The sequence below is a fragment of the Nannospalax galili genome, unplaced genomic scaffold (assembly GCF_000622305.1).
Source record: "Nannospalax galili isolate Female #2095 unplaced genomic scaffold, S.galili_v1.0 scaffold907, whole genome shotgun sequence".
Lineage (NCBI taxonomy): Eukaryota > Metazoa > Chordata > Mammalia > Rodentia > Spalacidae > Nannospalax > Nannospalax galili.
The window spans coordinates 234,285-256,784 of record NW_008357958.1 but is presented as its reverse complement, the minus strand read 5'-3'; the positions used below and the strand labels follow the sequence as shown (position 1 = coordinate 256,784).

Here is a 22,500-nt window from a genome sequence, read left to right as displayed (position 1 = left end):
TGTCCATAACTCTAGTTCCAAAGGATCTGATGCCCTCTTCTGACCTCCACAGGCAATGCAATGACACAGGTGCACTTACATGCATGCAGGCAATACACTCATAAAAATATATATATATATTTTAAAGAAAGTAGAAAATGAGAAGGCCTATCTTAATTTCCAGATGATTACAGGAAAATAGCAAGGAGAATTAAAGAAAAAAGTAATAAACAATAAAATAATTCAGCAAAGAAGCAGTCTATAAAATTACCAAGTAGAAAAACAAATAGCATTTTTAAATACTAATACAGTAAGTTCAAAAACAGAATGACAAAGCTACTTTACCATCACATTAAAGAAATAAGACTAAAGATAAAACCACAGCAAGTCAATATTTAAATTTAGTTGTTAGTGCCCATCCTACTAGCCCCCCAAGAGGTACTGAAACTTCTGCCTTCTTCTGCCCTCTGGAACTGAGCACAAATGTAAATCTACTGCAGATACTAGGAAGCATGTTTCTTACTACTGGAATGGAGACACTAGAAAAACTGTGTGTTGTATTGGTATTTGTGTATATGTGTGTAAATCCCACTTTAATACTTTTTTTTGTTTTTATTTTTGAAAGGCTAATCATTTTGGCCCTCCTCACTTTGGCCCTGAACTTGACATGTATGAAGGCTTTTGGTCTCGCTGGGAGTGGGTTGAGGTGTGAGGTAGCCAGGGCTTGTCCATACACTGACTTCAGACCAGTTTAATAAAAGTGTATAACCTTATAAATAGGCAAAAACTAACTAGATGACAGATAGGTAGGTAGATAGATGATTGATTGATTGATTGATTGATTGATTGATAGATAGATAGATAGATAGATAGATAGATAGACAGACAGATAAATTATTAAGCTTCAGCTTGGAGAGGCTCAGTAGTTAAGAGCACATACTGTTCTTACAGGGGACCACAGTTTGGCACCCAGCACCCAAGTTGGGTGACTCACAACTGCCTATAAACTTCAGCTCCCAGGAATCCAATGCCCTCTTCTGGCCTTCATGGGCACAAGCACACATGTGCATATCCCCGCCCCCAGTCAACACACACACATAAGTAATGAAATAAATCTTTTAAAAATTTTAAACTTTATAGTGGCTTTCACATTGAAATAATCAAGAAGACATCACCTTGAATTTATGCTAGACCATTTGGATCCTCACATTACAAGTTATAACACAAGTAACATTTTTAGCTTTAACAGTCACTTGTACCGTATTAGTACTAGTATTTTTTAATATAGGCAGAAAAAGTAAACATATTATAAAGCACGTTAGGAGAAATAAGTGCCTTATAATGAATGAGTGAAAGTCCCCAGAAAGGTCTCCCTGAGAACACTGATTATGGTACTATTAGAGAGAAGGAAAAACACTCAATAAAATAATACCAAGTATCTAACTACTATCACTAACAATATAACAAATAATATGCAAGAATTAATTTCCTTATTTTGGAAATTAATGGTCAAAAATCAAAAGCAGACATCCCAAATTTATAAATCAGTTACATCCTTTACATTCCTTTTGAGCTATCTATTTCTCAGTTGGAATATTTTTAACACAATATACTATGGAGTCACGTGAGGATTTAGTATATAACAGCTCTATCAATCAAAAAACTTCATGAATTAGAAATTATAAACCCTACAAATTCATGAACAGAAAGCTTATAAAAGCTTAGTACATAGCTATTATACGGCAGAAATATAGAAACAAATTCAATTCTAACACCAAAGGCTATCGTTTACACCTATGATAAGACACATACTAGCCAGGTGTGGTGGTGTTTGCCTGTAATCCCAGCCCCAAGAGAAGGAGGCAGGAGGATCGAAAGTTTAAGACAAGAGGATTGCTGTAAATTTGAGATCAGCCTAGTCTACATAGCAAGTCTGAGGCCAACCAAAGACTTTGTCTCAAAAATAAACAAATAATAAATAAATAAATAAATAAATAAATACAAAGGGTGGGGCGAGCATCCTATTTGGAAAAACACACAGGCACCTATGGAGGTTTCACTCTCAGCCCATCCACCAAATTTCTTTAAGTCTATGATGGAGCAGAAATTATAGTAAATTACATGGTAAATAAGGGATCTATTTCTAAATCTCACCATTCTCCACAATATTTAGCAAATGTCCTATACATTAAAGAAGCCAGGTGTTTTTTATATTATTATAATTAAGTCATCTGAGTATTGATAGTACAGGTTTAATACTTGGACTCTGGAAGCAGATAGCCCGCCTATCAAAAAGGAGACAAAAAGGAGTAAGAAATTTCTCTGAACTCACTTGGGGAGCTAATCTGTATTTGCTTACTTTCTATATTATATCAGCTATGCACAGAAGATATTCAATGAAGATTTCTGATACACGCTCCACCTTAAGGAAGTCTACTGATAGCCTAGGAAGGAAATCCAATAATTGCCATACGCAACACAATACTGTTAAAGAGATGTAGTGAAGAAAATAGGTAAGACATGTATAATTTTTACTAAAATAAATTCATTTAACCCAAGCAAGCAGTAAAGGAGGAATGAGGAAAAACACAAGACAGAAAAACAGGTAAAATAGCAGCTAAAAACTCAACTACAGTAATATAACTGTAAATGAATTAATTGGACCAATCAATCAGAAGATGGTTATTACTCTCAAACTTAAGTGAAAGTCAAGAAGCATCTATATGATATGTATAAAAGGCAAATATTCGATTACAAAATACAGGCTGAATGTGAAAGTTTGGAAAATGACAGTGCAAAAAACAATCCTAAGTAAGTTAGACTGGCCATACATCAAACAAGAGACTAAAAAGGTAAATTTATTAGTGATGAAGACAGACATTTTATAACAACAAGTAAAATAATTATAAACATACATATGTACCAACATCAGAGCTCCAAAGTATACAAAGCAAACAATGACAGAATCAAAGAGAGATTCCAATACCTTAACTCTCAATGGTGAGTAAAAACACAAGCAAGATAGCTCAGTCAGTAAAGGCACTTGACACAATGCCTGGTAAGCCCACCTGAATTCGATCCCAGAATCCACTAGGATTCTAGAATACATATTCTACTTAACTGACACCGCACAATGTCCAGGATAGACCATATGCTAATCCACAAAACAAACGGAACTAGTGACAACTATATTAGAAACCTGCTAGACATCAATATTCCATGTTTCCTAAGATGACCTATAAACTTTTTCCTATCTTTTTCCTAAGTACTTTTAAGTAATAAAAAGTGAGTACAGACGCCCTGTCTACAACACAAGCAGAACAACACCTGCAATCATCTGTTCACATACCCCAGAGGTTACCTCTATTCCTGTCTATCACACTGGTATAAACAAAAAAAAATAAGGATGGAAAACAGGTACAGGTAGATACATATATTCTCAAAAGTCTTATTTTAATTATGTAGATAATTTTTAGAAAGAAATAAAAGAGGCTTCTTTAGCTATCAAAAAACCTCATACATTTGTAATACTAAAGCCCCTCTGCTTTTCAATACATCTTTTTAATATTTCATTTATTATTTTTAGTTTATGTATATGAGTGTATTGTCTGTATGTATTTAAGTACACCCGTATTCTGCAAAGCCCACAGAAGTCAGAAGAAGGTGTTAGATCCCCTGGAACTGGAGGTACAGACAGTTGTTAGTTGCCATGTGAGTGCTGGGATTTGAACCCGGTCCTCTGCAAGAGCAGTCAGTGCTCTTAACTGCTAAGCCATCTCTCCAGAACCCTTCAATATATCTTTTATACTTCTTAATAATTCATTTTAAAACAACTTTTTGATCCCATCTAGGACTAACTCTAAAAGCAGTCAATGCAGCAACAGATTAAAGATTTTCTCTAACTTGCCTTTTGTTACTCAGACAAAGCAGCATGTGACAAACTAAAATTCTAGATGCAATCCTTCTCATCACATGGAAGTTTTCATTCTTTAAATATTTTTAAAATTCACATGCGCTTCACTAATAGTTATGGCATTCTGGAATAAAAAATAATTACAGCAAATATATAATGGTTAAATCACACCAGGCAAGTAAATCACAATTTTAGTTTAGTGACATCAAAAGACAATACTTACTGTGCTTTTATCTTTCAGAAGTTTTTCAATTACTTCAATTAACATTTCCTTCTGCTCTGGATCAAGACTAAAATACATTAGAAAATTTAAAAGTCATATTAACTTTTCCCTTTAATTCTAGCATTCAATAATGCTCATTTCAAAAATACTGAGAAATTTTAAGAGAAGAAGGGCAGCAAGATTTCATGCTAGAAACATACAGAAACATTTTAAGTAAAATGAATGGTTTTTCTACTAAATGAATTCTGATCATTCTCTTTAACCAAACCAGACATCAATTCCATTAACCTGTTTAAAGAATATGCTCACTTTTAAAAACAGTTGGAAAACTTCAAGAAAGTAGCTGCAAGTACCTACATCACAAATTCCTTTTTTACCTAAAGGGAAAAAAGTTAAAGAGAGCAAATGTTTTTACTATGGTGCCTGGTCAAAATCAGAAACAGCACATTTCTAAATAAAAGTTGTATTACATTACCTTGCTAATGAAGACATGCATTATAAAACTCTCAGGCAAAGCCAAGGAAAATGGGAGGCACTAAGAAGAAAACTTCTGATGTAGCAGAGCACCCAGTCCCAGCTACTAGGCTGCAAGCTCAAGGAAGGGACAGGAGTAGAAGTGGGACAGTAAACTGCAGCCTGGCCATTAGGCATACTCTTAAACTATTACTGTGGCTTTAGACCTTTTAAAATTTTTTATTACATTCATTCATTCATTCATTCATTCATTCATTTATTTGGAGTGGGTGCATTTTGTGCATACTATGGCACACATGTAGAAGTCAGAGGACATTTGAGATTCTACTTTATAATAAATAAGGGGAAAATCTTCCTTTTACTTTTTCCTTTTTTGTTATGTGTGTGGTGCATGCATGTGAGTGTGCAGATGTATGTATCTGTGTACATACATGGAGAGGTCAGAGGAGGATGCTTGGAGTCTTCCTTTATCATTCTTCACGTAACTCCCTTGAGACAGGGTCTTTCACTAAGCCAGAAGCTTGCCATTCTGGTTAGACTGTCCGGCCAGTGAGTTCCTAGGATCTACAGACCTGTGTTCCCCAATGCTGGGATTACAGACAAGCACAGCCATACCTGGCTTTTTAAAAACTTAAATGATGAGAATCTGAACTCGGGCCTTCATGCTTCATAGCAAGCACTTTTACTCACTGAGCAATCCCCTAGCCACTCCATTTTCTAGTAATACATATGGGGAGAGGGGGCAGACTATACAAATCTAAGCCCATACATAGTACTAAGAGCTGAGTGCATGTCATGAGTAGCCTAAAAATATGTATGGGGGTCTCGACAATCAACACAAAAGTAAAGATATGCATTTATGGGGGGAAAAACTTGGGTCAATGAATTTACTTAGTACAAGGACAGGCTAGACATAACATCTAATTAAAAAAAGCACCTCTGCTATACAACATTCCACATAAATTACAAATGTTTAATCGGATTAGCAAAGCACATACCTGTACAATTTCTGTATAGCATGGGCTGCATTTTTCCTAACATATGGTGATAAGTCAGCTGAAGCTTCCTTAATTGCGAGCATCATGATGGGTACAATAATTGGTACTCTAATACTTGACAGAACTCTCAAAGCACTTGCACGAATGAGCTGATTTGGATCCTAAATTGGAGGGAAAAAACCCATCAAAATTTCAAATTTATACATTTTACTGGCATCCATATGATAGTTAATAGGTGTCTACAGAGCAGAATCAATGTAACAAGAACAAAAGAAAGCTAATGTTACATGAGCAACAGTACATGGAAATGGGAAAAGGAAGAATAAATATTTTCTTCTCTGAACAGTGTTTTAAAGAAAAGGAGTAGTTACAATTCTAGCTGTTAAATTATTACTTAAATGCACTAAGTTTCTAACATTTCATAATAAGGTGTATCATAAATCTAAATTTCTATCTTTTAAAATGCCTCCTTGCACACTTTCAACAACCAGTTGGTATAACAATAAACAGTTCTTTGATATATGACAATGATTACATTGACATAAAGAAACAAAGGCTGCAACTTACCCTGCAATGTTCTGCTTGGTTATATAACAATTACTTTCTAAGGCTATTAAATAGGCACTATTGGGAGGCCTTTTAACTCTTGCAAGCTACTACTGGGCAAGTTAGTGGATTATTGTTCTTCCTTTTTAAATGACACACCTTCAACTGTGCAAATACCTTGTAGCTATTTGCCTGTGCACTCATCATTACCTTCAGAGCTCGCTGGAAAGTGCTTATGGATAGGAGCGCCAGATCCTGCTGTTCCTCTGCATATCGGACCAGGTAAACATACACCAACTTCTTGATCTATTTGAAAAAAAAAAAAAAAAAAAAAAAAATCATATTAAAAAAAAAAAAAAAAAAAAAAAAAAGTCATTTGCTCCTACCAGGATGAAAATTTTAAAATCAGTATTTTATACATCAAAATCCATTCTCAATTTTCAAGTAACCAAACCTGGTCACAGCTTAAGACTGTAAAATACATGCCATTCTATGTGATAACAACAGTAATGAGAAAAGCTTATGGAGTAAGCATTTCAATAACCAATCCATAACAGCCACATCCTAGCAAGGTATCCCTCCCTCTCATAGGGAATTGTTTAATATCTGAGCAAAATGCTTAAAATACAAAGATATCAACTGACTTGAAAAACATTTTAAAACTTAAAGACATGGCACACAAGAACATGGGAGGCTTGTATTTCCTCAAACTTTTTATCAAAAGCTGCTAGAGCCCTAAATCTTCAATGGTAGCAGTCACATTCCAATGTATATTACATGACATTTTCAACTCAATAAGAATAATTTGTGAAAACAATGACAAATAATGTAATAATTTCCAAAGAGATTGGACACTGTTCTGGAAAAGTCATTAAAGGCAATTTAATCTCAAGGTTTACAGTAGAAAGATTAGGAACATAAAGAATAAATTAAAATTAGAACTTGAGGCCAGGAGTGGCGGCATGAGCCTTTAGTCTCAGCATTCAGGAGGCAGAGGCAGGCGGATCTCTGAGTTCAAGGGCAGCCTGGTCTACACAGTGAGAACTAGGCCAATTGGGGCTACAGGGAGACCCTGTCTCAAAAAGACCCAAAAAAAATTAGAACTCGACATGAAGTTTGTCAAGTACTTCATTCTGTATTGCCCTCAGTGTCTTTTCTCAAATAACCCCATATACCACTGCCTAGTTACTTTTCTTATATATTGGCTAGTGTATACATATCAGTTTACAAAACAATCAAAAGAACTTAAACAGGTGGAGGAAGCTGGAAAGGAAAACAAAGCTGTGGTTAGTCTTTTTAGGTCCCACTATTGAATGTGGACTATGTCAAAGAAACTGCCCTTGGCTTCCCTCATACTGCATCCCCACCCCACACTGGCCCCGGGAGCTTGAGCATGCTAAGCATACACTCTACCACCAAGTTACCTCCAGCCACCAGTTTCTGTGACATAGCTTGGTTTTAGGGTCCATCTCTGAGCCTTTCACGCTTCTTAAACTCACTCCAGTTCTGTATGCTTTCAACGTGGCCATCCAAACTACAAATGAGGTCCAAATGGAACAAGCTAGGGAAGAACTTGTTCCAGGAGACGCTTCCTTAGATTCAGCTAATCCTGGATGAAAACCACACTTTCCCCTAAAGTCCTGCTGACTAAATCGATGCATATAAAGTTTCTGTTTTCAATTTCTCTTAAGAGAAAAGCAAAACTGTGCATTTTTCTATAGAAATCTTCAACTGAGACCCAGGCCTTCACAGCACCTGGCTGAGAAACTTCAGACACTAATTATATAACCCAACTTCTTTTACTATTTTCACAACTTCATAAACAAAAGTGAAAACACTGAGCATACTTTTCTGTATCCTGATGATTAATAAAATTGGTGAACATAACCAGTTTAAAATGAAATTAATCTATTCATCGATATTACATGAAAAGGCTTCAGATGAAACAAACAAAAAAAAATTCCATTTACTCTTCAGTGCCACGTAGCTCCACAAAAATCTCAAAAATAAAATCTAAAATTTTTAACACAGCACTCAGTACAGCTTATAATCTGCCCCAAACTTCCTTTTCAGTCAAACAGACATATCCCCAAATCTCAACTGCACTCAAGTCATCCCTGAGCTATCCTCTTTCCCCACCAAATTCCACTTAAATTCTTCCACTAGAGCAAAAATTAAAGAACAAAATGTTTGGTTAATATATGAACAATAAAGTAAATTACAGTGCATTCATGTAGCACTATACCAAGAAGCTACCACACAAAATACAGTAAATCTGTATTCAGCATCAAATTTTATGAAAGTATGTTCTGTAAAATTTTTAAATGTGTTAAATGGTATAAGTTATACGATCTTACTTCTGCATAAAATAATAGGTTCACACACTATATATATATAATCTAAGATGCACTATAAATTATAAAATGCACCTTTACTTTGAGAGCCACAAAGGAAACACCAAAGAAAACAAAAATTTTAAAATGGAAAATAACCATCTAAGAATGGACATAGAATGGCAATATCAAATTATCAAAAGATTAATTTTACAGCTGATAAAACTGAAGCAGAGAGAGATTAAATAATTTGGATACACTATCACATCGAGAGTATTGAGAGACGGCTCAGTGGTTAAAACTACATCCTGATGTTCCACAGGACCTGAGTTCCATTCCTACCGCCCCATCAGGTAGCTCACAATCACCTGTTACTCCAGCTCCCAGGGATCCAAGTCTCTTCTGGTCTTGCTGAGCAACCACACACAAACACACATACACATAAATTTTTTAAGTATTTTTTAAAGAAAAATATCTATGAAATGGAGGAGTTGGGATTCAAATCAAGGAAACTTAAGCTGAGACATCTGCATGCCAAAATGTCCACCAAACTATCTTGGAATGTGGTATTAATCAGTGACTTCCACTTTACATTTGTCCATATTAGTTGATTTTTAGAAGGAATATTAATTTGTGTTCAAATCAAACAATAGATATTTTCGCTTCAGGATCTCATCTTTCCATCATTTAAAACTTTTTAAAGACAAGAGTTACCCAAAAAGCAGGCAGCTGAGGGAGAAAGGTCTTGAGTTGCAGACCAGCCTGGAATGCATAATGAAACTGTGTCTCAAAAACAAAACCAAATGTTTTTAACTAATTGTATATTTGGGGAGGATTGAGGCAGGGTCTCACTCTACAGCTCAGGTTGGCCTAGAACTCACACTGTAACCACAGTAATCCTCCTGCTTCAGCAGGATTGCAGATATGTACCTAAAACATCAACAGGAACTCACCTGAATGAACAGTTTTTTCAAGTCAACAAATACATGACAGCAAACTCACTAGAAGAAACGTGACTCTGAGCCCAATCCTAACAGAAGTCTCTCGCAAGTGACCACACTTCTACAGATGATACCAATCCACTTAGAACCCAAAAGTCCACCCAGCCTAAAAACATACTTTAAGATGAGCAACTCTTTACCCAAAGAAAATGTATCTAGAAGGAAAGGCTGTCGCTTGCTATGGCAAGCAATGAATTCACTGACTGGCTATTCAGCTACTGTGTGTTGTTTCATCACCGCTCCATAGAGCCTACGGAAAAGTTCTGAGATGACTGATGACCCACGTATCCTCACATACTTTCCAACTGCAAACATTTCAGTTGCCAAAAATTCAAGAAATTTAACACCAATTCAATCCTATTTAATAAATACTTCATATTTTAAATTTCTATTGTTTTAGTATTTTTCCCTGATCAGGATCTGTGTTATTCTGAAACATTCATGCCCTACTTGTTGTCCTTCATCCAAAGAAGTTCTTCAGCCTTTCTTTTCTAAAAGTACTTTTATCATTCTGATCAGTGTTAAAATTATTTAGGAAATACAGATTATAAAAGAAAAGCACTGCCTGGGTCAGCTTTTATTCCTCATCTCAATTCTCTCTAACCTCCCACTTATAGCTTACTGAATACTACTTGTAGTAGAACTCTACAAAATAGTAGAAGATACTGAAGAGATAGAGGCAGGAGATCAGGAGTTCAAGGCCAGCCTGGGCTATACATTTCGCTGGGCGTGGAGTCATGGCGGGAGGGGCACACCTCTGATTCCAGCACTAGAAAAGCAAAGGGAGGCAGATTTCTTTGAGTTCCTGGTCAGCCTGCTGCACACAGTGAGTTCCAGGCCACCCAGAGCTACAAAGTGAGACCTTATCTCAAAAAACAAAAACAAAAACAAAAAACCTTAGCACTCTAAGTACAGTTCAATTACTCTTTTAATTCTCATATTCACACTAAGGGGAAGTAAGGCAGAGATCTAATTACTCATGATCATAGAGGTAGCAAATGCCAGAAGCAGTAAAAAACCTAGGAAGGCATGTTCCTAACTCCTACCTGCTATGGTCATTGATGCCAGTTCTCAAATTGTTCTTATTAAAGTATCCCTAACAAAAGGAGTAATCCTTCACCAAGAACACATGAAAACCTAGTATAAATTAAACTATCCAAGAGTAAAATTTCCTTAAAATATTAAGTTTTTTTCCCTTTGAGACTAGGCCATGCTTTGTAGCCTAACCTGACCAGGAATTCATGATTCCCCTGCCTTGGCCTCCTGAGAGCTCTAACAACTTTTAAAGCAGGAAAAAAAATTATATTTAACTCCATTAATATATCAGTTTACAAAAGAATGCTTTAAAACATGTAACCTTTACTAAATCTGATACAATGTCCAGCACAGAGTTTCTTATCTAGGAAATCGTCTTGTCTCTTAACCCCAAGCATAGACATTCTAGTTTGAGAAGCCTGTAAAGTACTCCCGTTAACAAGACAACAGGCAATGAATGTTAGGATGCCTCCACTGGGGACTCTCCCCCTCTTTATTATCAGTGTTTTCCTTCATATGAGTGCTTCTTAGCAAGCTTCAGAATTTACACAATCCAAAATAAACATATATACAAAATAATGTTCCTTCAAATGATCTCATGATTTTTACACAAAATTAAAAAATAGGTTCTAAAACCACATGAAGCTAGTTTAAAGGCAGAAACCAAATAATCTAAATTATAATAAATATGTTAGATTCTATTTGCATCGAACAAATAAATTTTTAAAGTTCTTAGTATAATGTTTATACTAAATAATCAGAATTTCCCAACTAGAGTGTTAAGTTCTTAAGAACACAACAATGCTAGAAAGCAACCAATACCTACTGGTTGACTAACAGCAAGTTCATAAATTAAATTATCACATAAGATGTATTTCATTACAAAATTTCTCGAATTCATGCATACATACTTGAGTAAAACTTTTATTGCCAAGACCGATCAGACTGCTAGCATAAGAGCTCCCTATCAGATGAATCACATCCCAGCCCAATGTTACACTAAAAAAAAAAAAAAAAATTAAGACTTTCCCAAAGAGAATCATGTATCTAGGATCTAATGTCTCTCAACAGTTATGAGTCATTGAATAACAATTTCTGGAACACCATCAACACACTATGCAGAAACCACAAGTGTTAGTACAACCCTTTAACTTGCTTGGTTTATTGTCATTTGTTTTTGACAATCATTTAAGGTGTTCTTTCTCCTTACTAATTAGATTCAGATCTTGCTCTACAGTTCTCTGGAAAGTTTTAAAGAAGCAGCAGTTAAGAGTCCATCCTGCCCTATCTCCTTGTGACTTATTTCTCAACACCACTTTTGTTTATCAAGACAGCCAGCTAGCTTTAAAACTTCATTATGAACTCCAGAATACATCTAGGAGTATATAATGGGCACAGTGAAACATTCAGAACCACACCTGAGCTTGCAGGCTTTACTATAATTACTCACTATTGGAAAAGGGCTTCTGTGACTGTTATGGCAAAAAGCATAACAATATTAAATCACAGAAGGTTGCAAAACACTAAATTTGTTCTAGTTCTGTTATAAGAATCAATCAATATTGACCACAAGAGGCCTATGCACTGACTGGCTGCAGGTGTGCAAAGAAAGCCTACTTTCCCTGAAACCATTCTGTGACCAGAAATGGGAGTAGTTAAAGCTCCGTGACTACACCACTCTCTGATCAGTTACTTTCATTCAATGTTACAACACTCTTTTCTGTAAAGCTAATCATAGCAGAGCCCCAGCAGTCTGGAAGAACACAGGCAGATCTGTTTAATTAGCTTATCAATACCACTACATCAAACTTCATGAGTTATTGACTAAACCTTTGATTATTTTTGTGCTATACCCACTGACTGCTTACTAGGTCACTTTGGGTATCATCTGACATCTAATGCCAGATGACGTACTATATAGCTCACCTGTGTGTCTAAGCAGCATGTACTTTTAAAAAATAAAATTTCCCACTTGATAGCAAAAAAAAAAAAAAATCAATCAATAATCTGAATACAGATTTTTAAGACGCTTGTAGCAGTTTTTCCATAATATTAGAAGATTAAGCATGTTTCAAAAAAAAATCACAAAATTTTACAGAACAAAAGATATCCAAAACAAAAAGACCAATAATTATGCTTTTACTACAATATTTCTTACATAACATTAAGGAAACATACCAGAAACTGATAGTAAAGAAAGAAAAAAAAAATGAACAAACAGAAAGGTCCTCCTACTAAGAACTATTAGACAGGATAAACAGCTTTGAATGAGCAATAATGAATGCAGAATTTTCTGTTTACAAGACAAGAATCTAGTTAATCTACCACGAATTTCCCCAGACATGGTCATTTCTAGCCCATCTTTAAAAAAAAGGCAATGTCAGATACCTCCCAAAGTGTAGCTAATACTAGATGCTAATGAAAGGTCAGAAGAAGGAAGCATAAAACAGGAAAGACGGCACTCAAAGGGGAATGGTCTAAGATGGTCCTAAAGCTAGGCTCCCTAAGCTTTGGATTCTGATGGCCAAACATCTGCTTTGTGACCCTGATCAGGTCTACATCCTTGTCATCACTGCACAATACAGAGTAACAGAAGCAGCCTCACAGAGTCTTTCTATATATTTTATTTATTTTTATTTTATGTGTGTTCAAGTATTGCCTGCATGTATGTAAGTGCACCCATAACATGTAATGAACGCCCTCAGAGGTCAAAAGAGGACATCAGATCCCCCAGATCTGGAGTTCTAGGCCATTGTTAGCCACCATGTGGGTGCTGGGAATCGAACCCAGGTCCACTGAAGCAGCCAGTACTCTTAACAGCTGAGCTATCTCTCCAGCCCCATCAGAGTCATAGATTTGATCTGTACATGAGCAAAAGGAAACTACCCAAGACCAGAGGAAGAAACTTTGGAAAGGAGCAGGTTAGGGCAGATTCCAAACAGAACAGAAATTCAGTAACAGTGCATGTTTCTATCAGTCACAGAAAAATGCCTCATAGGTACATGATCACTCAGTAAATCCTAAGAAGGGCATTACCTTAGCAGTTCATTCGATGTGCACCAACAAAAGGTGTTTTTATACAAACTGTAATGAAGTTTGGATCATACTTTGAAGGGAACAAATGATTCCACAGAGCTTTCCTGCACATCGCAACTAAAGTCAACACTTTTTTTTCCGTCTTTTTGAGACAGGATCTCTCTGTAGCCCCAGTTGCCCAAGAACTCACTCTGTCAACCCAGACTAGCCTTGAACTTACAGAGATCCACGTGCCTCTGCCTCCCCTGAGTGCTGGGATTAAAGGTGTGTGCCACCACACAGGGTCAAGCCATTACAATTTAAAAGAATATAACAAATTGTCTTTAATCCCAGCACTCAGTAGGCAGAGGCAGGAGGATCTCTATGAGATCAAGATAAGTCTGGTCTCCACAGCAAGTTCCAAGCCAGTTGTGGCTACAGGAAGACCCTGTGTCAAAAAGGAAAAAATTAAAAGAAGAATACAACAAAACCTAACAACTAAATATAAAATTCATAATGTTCAAGATCCAATTAAAATTCACTCAGGATACAAAAATGGGAAAATATCAATCACCAATCATGACAAAAATTAATCTACAGAAAAAGACTCAAATGACAGAAGCAACAAAAGCAAGTCAGCATAACTGTAATACCTACATCCCACATATCCAAGAAGGTGGAAGGAGATCTAAGACAAAACACAGTAGCTCAAACTCCTGAACATCTAGACCAAAATAGGAAGAATCTTTGCAATATTATGGTAGGCAAAGATGTCTTAAATGGGTCACTAGAAAGCCCGAACATTCAATTGAAAAATATAGATGAAAGAGACCTTATCAAAGCCAAACATTTACTCCATGAAAGGCACTAAAACAAGAAAGCAAGATACAGACCATGAAAAAATAAGTACTGGGGCTGGAGAGATGGCTCAGCAGTCAAGAGCATGGACTGCTCTTGCAGAGGACCCGGGTTCAAGTCCCAGCACACACATGGCGGCTACAAACCATCCTTAATTACAGCTCTAGGAGAATCCGAAGCCCTCTTCTGACATCCACAGCATTGCACAACACAGGTGTACTCACATACATGCAGGCAATATACTTGTACACATAAAATAAATATAATAAAATATTTTTTAAAATAAAAGAAAAAATAAGTACTAGTAAATAGCAATTTAGCTGAAAAGGGCTTATTAAAGAACTTTTTAGAAGTATTTTGCTGAATTTCTGTGCATTTCATACAATACATCATAATCATATTTAGACCCCCCTCCCCTAGCTGCACCCCAGGCCCCCCCAAATGGATTTCATGACATAAAGAACTTTTTTATGCCTTAAAAGACCAAAAATAATTTTTAACAGGCTAAGAATTTAAAGAGATAATTTAGAAAAGATGAGATATGACTGACTACATCAGTGGAAATGAAATCAAATGTCCATATGAGTACTTGTACACTAATACAGCAGCATTATCTATAACAGCCAAAAAGTAGAAATATCCCAAATGTCCACTAATGTGTGAATATACAAAATGCAGCATACCCACACAATAGAATATCATTCGGCCAGAACCATAAACTGCTAGAATGCACAATACAGATGAACCCTGAAAACATGCTAAATGGACATAGCTACATCAGTATGAATCCACTGGGATTCTATGCAGTCTGAAACAATGATCTCCTATAATTTCATTTAACATATGATTCTACTTATATGAAATGTTCGGATTAGGCATATCCACAGAGACAGAAAGAAGGGGGAATGGGGAATGACTGTCTATCATCATATGGTTTCTTTTGGAGGAAAATACTATGGAATTAAATAGTGGTGATAAATTCATAATTCTCCAAATACTCTAAAAACCACTGAATTGTATACTTTAAAAGTGACAAATTTATGGATGTTAATTATACCTCAAAACTCCCTTTTATAAAAATGACTGAGGAAAGCCTTTTTGTATAAAAATGACTGAATTTAAAGTAAAAATAACCATGCACTTGGGGGATTTTAGTGTATTTAGAGGTTAAATATGATAACATGGGAACAGAAGGGAGGTGGGGCAAATGGAAGGTCACTGCTCTAAGATTTTCATAGCATATTTCTAGTGACATTAATATTTGAAAAGGATGTGGTAACAAAGATTTCATACTCTACAGCAGACACAAAATAAAGGAACAAAAGAGATACAGCTTTATAAATGCTCTAATATTGGCTATAAGCAAAGAAAGTTCCTTAAACCCTAATTTCTACCTCTTATACTCCACTAACCTCTATCCAATTAAAGTAAGTGTCCCGATGGCACCAAATCTTTGAAAGTAGGCTTCAGTGGAGAATACTCCTGCCAGATACCCCAGACTCAGAATGAAGGCTGGGCACAGTCCCTGATGTTGATGACTGCTCCCCAGGCCAATGCATGCCACAGGTGCTCTCCTGCCTAGCAAGTTACCACTATTTCCCACTGAGTCCTAACAGCTGGCTTCAAGTCCCAGCCCTGACACTGAGTGAACTCTGCTGGTTTAATAAAGCATATTCTGCCTCAGTTTCAACTTTAAAAATCTACCTTAGAATTAGGCACAATGCTATCTTAAAGTCACTGCACCAATGCCAAGTTAATTCTATTTCTAGTTTTGATAAAAAGGTGGTGTACAAGTGCCCTTCATACAACCACACTTCATTGCAAGAAGAACTACTATTCACACTGGTTAAGTGTCCTAATCAAGCACATGTTCTAGACAAACAGATTAAAGCAGAAGGAACACAACTTAGATCAGTATTGAGAAATCACATTTCCTCTTTTCCTCTGGTTGACTTTGCTGGCAAGGGTGTATTAGATATTTAATATCATCAAAAAAGCAAAAACATGTATGAGCAAAAACTAGCCATAAAATGAATGGAAAATCAAAACCACAAAATAAGTACCCCCGAGAACACACCCCACTCTCTCCCTCACATGGCCTCTCACAAGATGCAATCATGACCATGGCCTTCTGGCTCAGAATGCTCCTGTTATGTGGCCACCCTTGTGTTGCCATTTCCCATCAAAATAGTAAACAGATGCCAGCAGTAACATGTTTTTTAAAAAATATTTTATCATTTCTATTTTACGTGTATGCATGTATTCCCTGAATGTGTGTTAAATGCACCCTTGTCGTGCAATACCATCAGAGGTCAGAAAAGCGTGTTGGATTCCCTTGGAACTGAAGTTACAAATGGCTGGTGGCCGCCATGTGGGTGCTAGGATTCGAACCCATGTCCTCTGCAAAAGCAAACAGTGCTCTTAACCACTGAGTCATCTCTTCAGTAATATGATTTAAAGTTTATGGGTCAGGGAGAAAAACAAAAGAACATGAAGCTTTTGAGAAAATTCTATCAATTTACCAGCTTGTCTAGATACAGATGAGGGGGATGACTTCAGTAGTGGACTGCTGCATCAGTCCAGCTTCTGTTTTAGTAGGTGGGGATACATTCATTTACTACACACAGGACTGAGAGCTGAGTACATGTCATGAGTAGCCTAAAAAATCTTCAGAAATACCTCTGGACATTGTCCTAGACATGGCAAAAAGCCCCAAATTCTTGAAATTTGGGCATATTTGACTAGGTCAGTCTCACTAGACATACACTATCTTAAAAGTAAGTAAGGCCCCAGGGCAAAAACCTACATTCAACTGGCCTTTAGGACCTCATTAAAGCTCAACAAGTTACAGTCACTCACCCAGGTCAGTCAACTTCAATGTTGTTTTTCATATTTACACCAAAAATCTAAAGATAAAGTAACAGATACTTTTTATTGTATTTCACATATTTTTAAGATTGTGGATATTTTATCATAACAAAAAGCAAGGGGTATTTAAATATATTATGTTGAATTCTTAAATAACTGAAATTGTGTGGTCCATTTGCAACAAAAGGAATCATAAAAATTAATATGTCAAATAGTACCTCAATATTTTTACTGGCCACGTTCTTCACAACCGCAGGAAAGAGTTCAGAAGCATTTTTCCCCTTTGCAATCATCTGAAGAATAAAAGAGGATTATCAGGGCAGAAACTTCAAAATTAGTTATCTTAAAACCAAATACATATTCAGAAAAGTTCTACATCATTAAATCTTCGTAAGATTTTGTCACAAAGTAAAGCCAAGCAATTAACAGCTGAACTTTTTTTCCAGGCATCACAATCATTCCAACGAGGCAAAGAAAGAATAAACACTTTCTTGTGTTTCAGCATAGGTACACAAATACATAAACAAATTAAGGAAGGAGACCCAGGGGGGCTGGAGAAATGGCTCAGCAATTAAGAGCACTGACTGCTCTTGCAGAGGACCTAGGTTCATTTCCCAGCACCCACATAGTGGCTACGAACCATCGTTAAAACTCCAGTTCCAGGGGAATCTGAAGCCCTCATCTAACCTCCACAGCACTGCATGACACAGGTGCAGTCACATACATGCAGGCAATAAACTCATACACATAGAATAAAAATGAAACAATTTTTTTTTTGGTGTTTTTGAGACAGAGCCTCCCTGTAGCCCTAGCTGACTGGGAACTAACTATGTAGACCAGGCTGGCCTTGAACTCACAGAGATCCGCCTGCCTCTGCCTCCTGAGTGCTGGGATTAAAGGCGTGCACCACCACGCCTGGCTAACATAAAATATTTTTTAAAAAGAGAAAAGAGAGCCAAACATGATGATGCAAACCTGTAATCCCAGCAACTGGGGGGTAGGGACAAGAAGATCAGGAGTTCAGGGACAGCCTAGACTATATGCGACCCTGTCTCATTAAAATAAAATAAAAAATACACATAGTAAATTCAGGTATATATTATTATTTTTATTTGATTTTCATTCTTTGACATTTGGTGGCCTCAGCCCAAATCAATGTTAAACAAACAGCTCATTCATTCACCTTCTTTAAATCCTCTGTATTCAAGAGGAATATGGGTATGATTTAATCCTTATAATGCTTTCATCTAGTTTTCATACAAGATAATATACTCAAATACACTGAATTCAGAATAGCTTCCTCAAATTTTCTAGAAGACTTTGTATAGCACTGGACATTTTTATGTTGGAAGGATTTTAATGAGAAATTAAATTACTTTCAGAAATACAGAACTACTGAAGTAATCTAGATTTTTTTAAATTATTTATTTAATAACCACTTTAGAAGAAGCATTTCATTATAATAGCATTGGCATATTCAATAACAATTTCCAAAGCTAAGATGCATCTGTTTCAAAACTGGCTGTAAATTTTTAGGTTTACAGTTCAATTAATACAGTAACACAATACTGTATGCAGTATAAACCCTTTAAGACATAAAATTAACTGACATTTTAACCTTTAAAAAAGATCTCCATTTCATTATTAAAATACAGTGTCAAACAGAAAAATTCATTTTTAATGCAACTGACATTAAGATGTTTGCACATGCCTTTCTAATCACTATATATCTGATTATTATTAATCACAGTCGGTTACTTTCTGAGCTCCCGCGCATCTGAGCATGGATATAAAGTAATCCGGTAGATTACAATGGTAATGCTTCTCACATCTATTAATTATTCAGGAGCAAAATGTAGGCTTTGAAGAATTATTTTTTAATTTTTTTTTAAATTTAATAACCACATGATTAGAAGAACCATTTCATTACACCTTTAACATATTCACTAACACACTCCAGAGTAAGGATACATCTCTTTCAAAAGTTGCTGTAAATTTTTAGATTCACAGGTGAATTAATACAGTTATACAATATTGAACTCAGTATAAAGCCTGTAAGATATAAAATTGAATGAGTTTTAACCCTGTAAAGAAGATCTCCATTTCAAGATATGCTGTTTTCTAAACTTTTTAATATTTTTTTTAAGAAGAAGCATATCATTACAGCTTTAACATGCCCAATAAGTTTCCAGAGCAAAGACAAAGCTCCTTCAAAAATGGGTATAAAATTTCTAGGTTTGCTGTTGAATCAATACAGTAATAAAATACTGAACTCAGTATAAGCCCAGTAAGACATAAAATTGAGTATTTAATCCTCAAAAAAGATCTCCATCTCATTCTAAAATATACTGTTTCTTACAGAAAGACTCATTATTTTTTCTATTAACACTGAGATGTAGGCACATGTGACACTAATCTATATCTCATTATTACTAGGCATGATAGTTTGCGCTCAGATCCTTGGTGCCTCTGCATGTCTCTAAAGTCATGGGGTAGATTTCAGTGGTAATCTTCATCACCTCTACTAATTAAAATGACATAAACTTTTAAGCTTCCTCCTCAAATATAATACATTTTTTTAATTTGATGTTTTTCTGTGTGTGTATATGACACAGAACATCCCAAACCATCTTATTCAACTATGCACCCACTTCCCAGATGGCTCCCTCCCATAACCTCCCTCCCCCTACTAGAGCCCTTATACTGTTATGCCTGCTACTGTCCACTGTGTTGTTGACATGCCTAGCCGTTCCCCACTACTTGTCCATCTGGTGAATCTAGTCAGCCTACCTAGAGGTCTTTGTTTTATTTAGGTCAGCTGTCAATATTCCTTTAGATAAGACCGGGGTCTGCTGTTTATTTTCCCATTTCTATGCTGGGTTACTATCTGGGAGTTCCTTGAGCCACCCAGGCCGAAAACTCAAAAGAAGGTATCTTCTATCTAGCATTGTTGCTTGTTATGTATGTACGCTTTAGCTATACATATGGACTCTTAAAAAACAATACTGGCCTCTTTAAACTTTAGTAATACTTTCCTTTTGGGTGTTTAAGGTCATACACTTGGCCCAGATAAACCAATTTATTTTTACTCTTAAGGTCATTGGAGGATCTGTTCCTCGGGAGTCACATGGGTTTAGGAGGAGCCCCAGGGTCCTTTCTTTTACCAGTTCCGCCTAGGTGAAGTCAAAGGTCCTGCTTGACCATGACTGGCTTCGCTTAGAAGCATGGAGGAAATGTTTCCTCTTTGTTGACCCTCTTTGTAGAATGGACACTGGTTCATGTCCATCTGATGTGGTCTCCTCAGCCTCCTTGATCAATACGACAGGTCACTCACCACAATTACAAGACATTTTGGGAGATGCCCATAGTCCCCTAGAACTAGTTGACCTAGGAGGGCAAGGAGCAAAAACTGTCCTGTATATCCCTCTGACCAAATTAGTATAGGCTAAGTATGTCTGTTAAACATTCAAGAAGGTTAGTTCCACTAGTCTGGTACTTTTAATAACTGTGTGCCATGTAGATGAATCTTGGGCAAAGACCAATTGTGTCTGAGATCTGATATGTATAATTAGTCAGTAGGTTCTTGGACTAATATAGTTCCCTCTGGTTTTTAAAACTAGCTAGGTATTATTTATCTCTCGCATTGTCTCACCCCTCCATGATGGTTTTCCCAATTAAGGTGACCCCATTTTCCCCCTTATTCCACTAATAATGTCCTTCTCCTATGGTCCTACCTCTCTTGAGAGCCTTCTTTCCCATTATCCCCGAGGTGCCTTTGCTACCCTTCCCTCCCCTCTCCCTTAAACTACCCCAATTTTTATCCATATCTCCCTTATTAAAGCCTGTTTCCTACAGTTCTTTCAGATTCTTTCTTTTCCTTTACCTCCCCGGTTCCTCTCCATTATCCTGGTTCCTGTAGTTATGTCTGGATACATAGTTATCAGGATTTCGTTCAAGGGTCCATATATGAGGGAGAACATACGTCAATTTTTTACTGAGTCTGTGTTACTTCATTTTGTATAACAGTTTCTAGTTCCATCCATTTCCTGCAAATTTCATGATTTCATCTTTCTTTACTGCTGAGTAAAACTCCATCATATAAATGAACCACATTTTCATTATCCACTCATCAATTGAGGGACACTTAGGTGGCTTCCATTTCTTAGCTATTGTGAAAAGAGCAGCAACAAACATGGCTGTACAAGTGTCTCTGCGATAGGATGAGTTCTTTGGGTATATGCCAAGGAGTGGTATAACTGGGTCAAATGGTAGGTTCATTTGTACTTTTTTAAGAGTTCCCCATACTACTTTCCATAGGGGTTGAAGAAGTTTGCAGCCCCACCAGCCCCTCTCCAACATTTGATATTTTTTCTCCTGATCTTAGTCAGTATGACTGGGGTAAGATGAAATCCTAAAATGGTTTTAATTTGCATTTCGATAATTATTAGTGATATGGAACACCTTTTAAGATGCTTCTTAGCCATTTTTACTTCTTCTTTTGAGAACTCTCTGTTCAGCTCCTTAACCCACCTTTTAATTGGGTTACTTCTTGTCTTGATTCTCTAATTTTTGAGTTTGTTATGTATTCTGGATATTAAACCTCTGTCAGATGTGTCACTGCTGAAGATTTTCTCCCATTCTGTGGGAATTCTCTTCACTTCCCTGGTTGCTTCCTTTGATGAACAAAACCTTTGTAATGAGGTACCATTTGTTAATTCTTGCCCTTGTTTCCTGAGCAATTGATGTCCAGTGTAGAAAATACTTTCCTACAGCTATATCTTGTAAGTTTTTAACAACGTTTTCTTCTAACAGTTTCAGAGTTTCAGGCTTTACATTGAGGTCTTTAATCCATTAGGAATTGAAATTGACTACTGTACAAGGTGAAAGATAGGGGTTTAGTTTCATTCTTCTACAGGTCGAGATCCAGTTTTGCCAGCACCATTTGCTGAACATGCTGTCTTTCCTCCAGTGAATGTTCTTGGACCCTTTGTCAAATATCGGCGGGCTGAAATTGCGTTTATTTATATTTGGGTCTTCAATTTTGTTCCATTGATCTATGGGTCTATTTTTGTGCCAGTACCATGTTGTTTTTATGACTATGGCTCTGCAATACAGCTTAAAATCTGGTATAGTAATCCCCCTGGTATTTCTCTTAGTGTTCAGGGTGGTTGCTTTGGCTACCTGAAATCTTTTGTGCTTCCATATGAATCTTAGGATGGTTGTGTCCAATTCTGTGAAAAATGTCATGGGGATCTGA

General features: G+C 36.4%; 1 protein-coding gene across 2 annotated transcripts in view; it reads right to left on the bottom strand.

Moving 5' to 3' along the window:
* Ap3b1 (adaptor related protein complex 3 subunit beta 1) overlaps positions 1 to 22,500 on the bottom strand; it is a gene marked incomplete at its 3' end in the record, with an annotated part of 255,901 nt that overhangs the window by 186,226 nt on the left and 47,175 nt on the right. For both annotated transcript variants that reach the window (XM_008855981.3, XM_029557630.1), the window contains 4 exon segments: positions 4,116 to 4,182; positions 5,588 to 5,748; positions 6,344 to 6,439; positions 17,462 to 17,536. In XM_008855981.3, coding sequence (XP_008854203.1) covers positions 4,116 to 4,182; positions 5,588 to 5,748; positions 6,344 to 6,439; positions 17,462 to 17,536 — 399 coding nt within the window.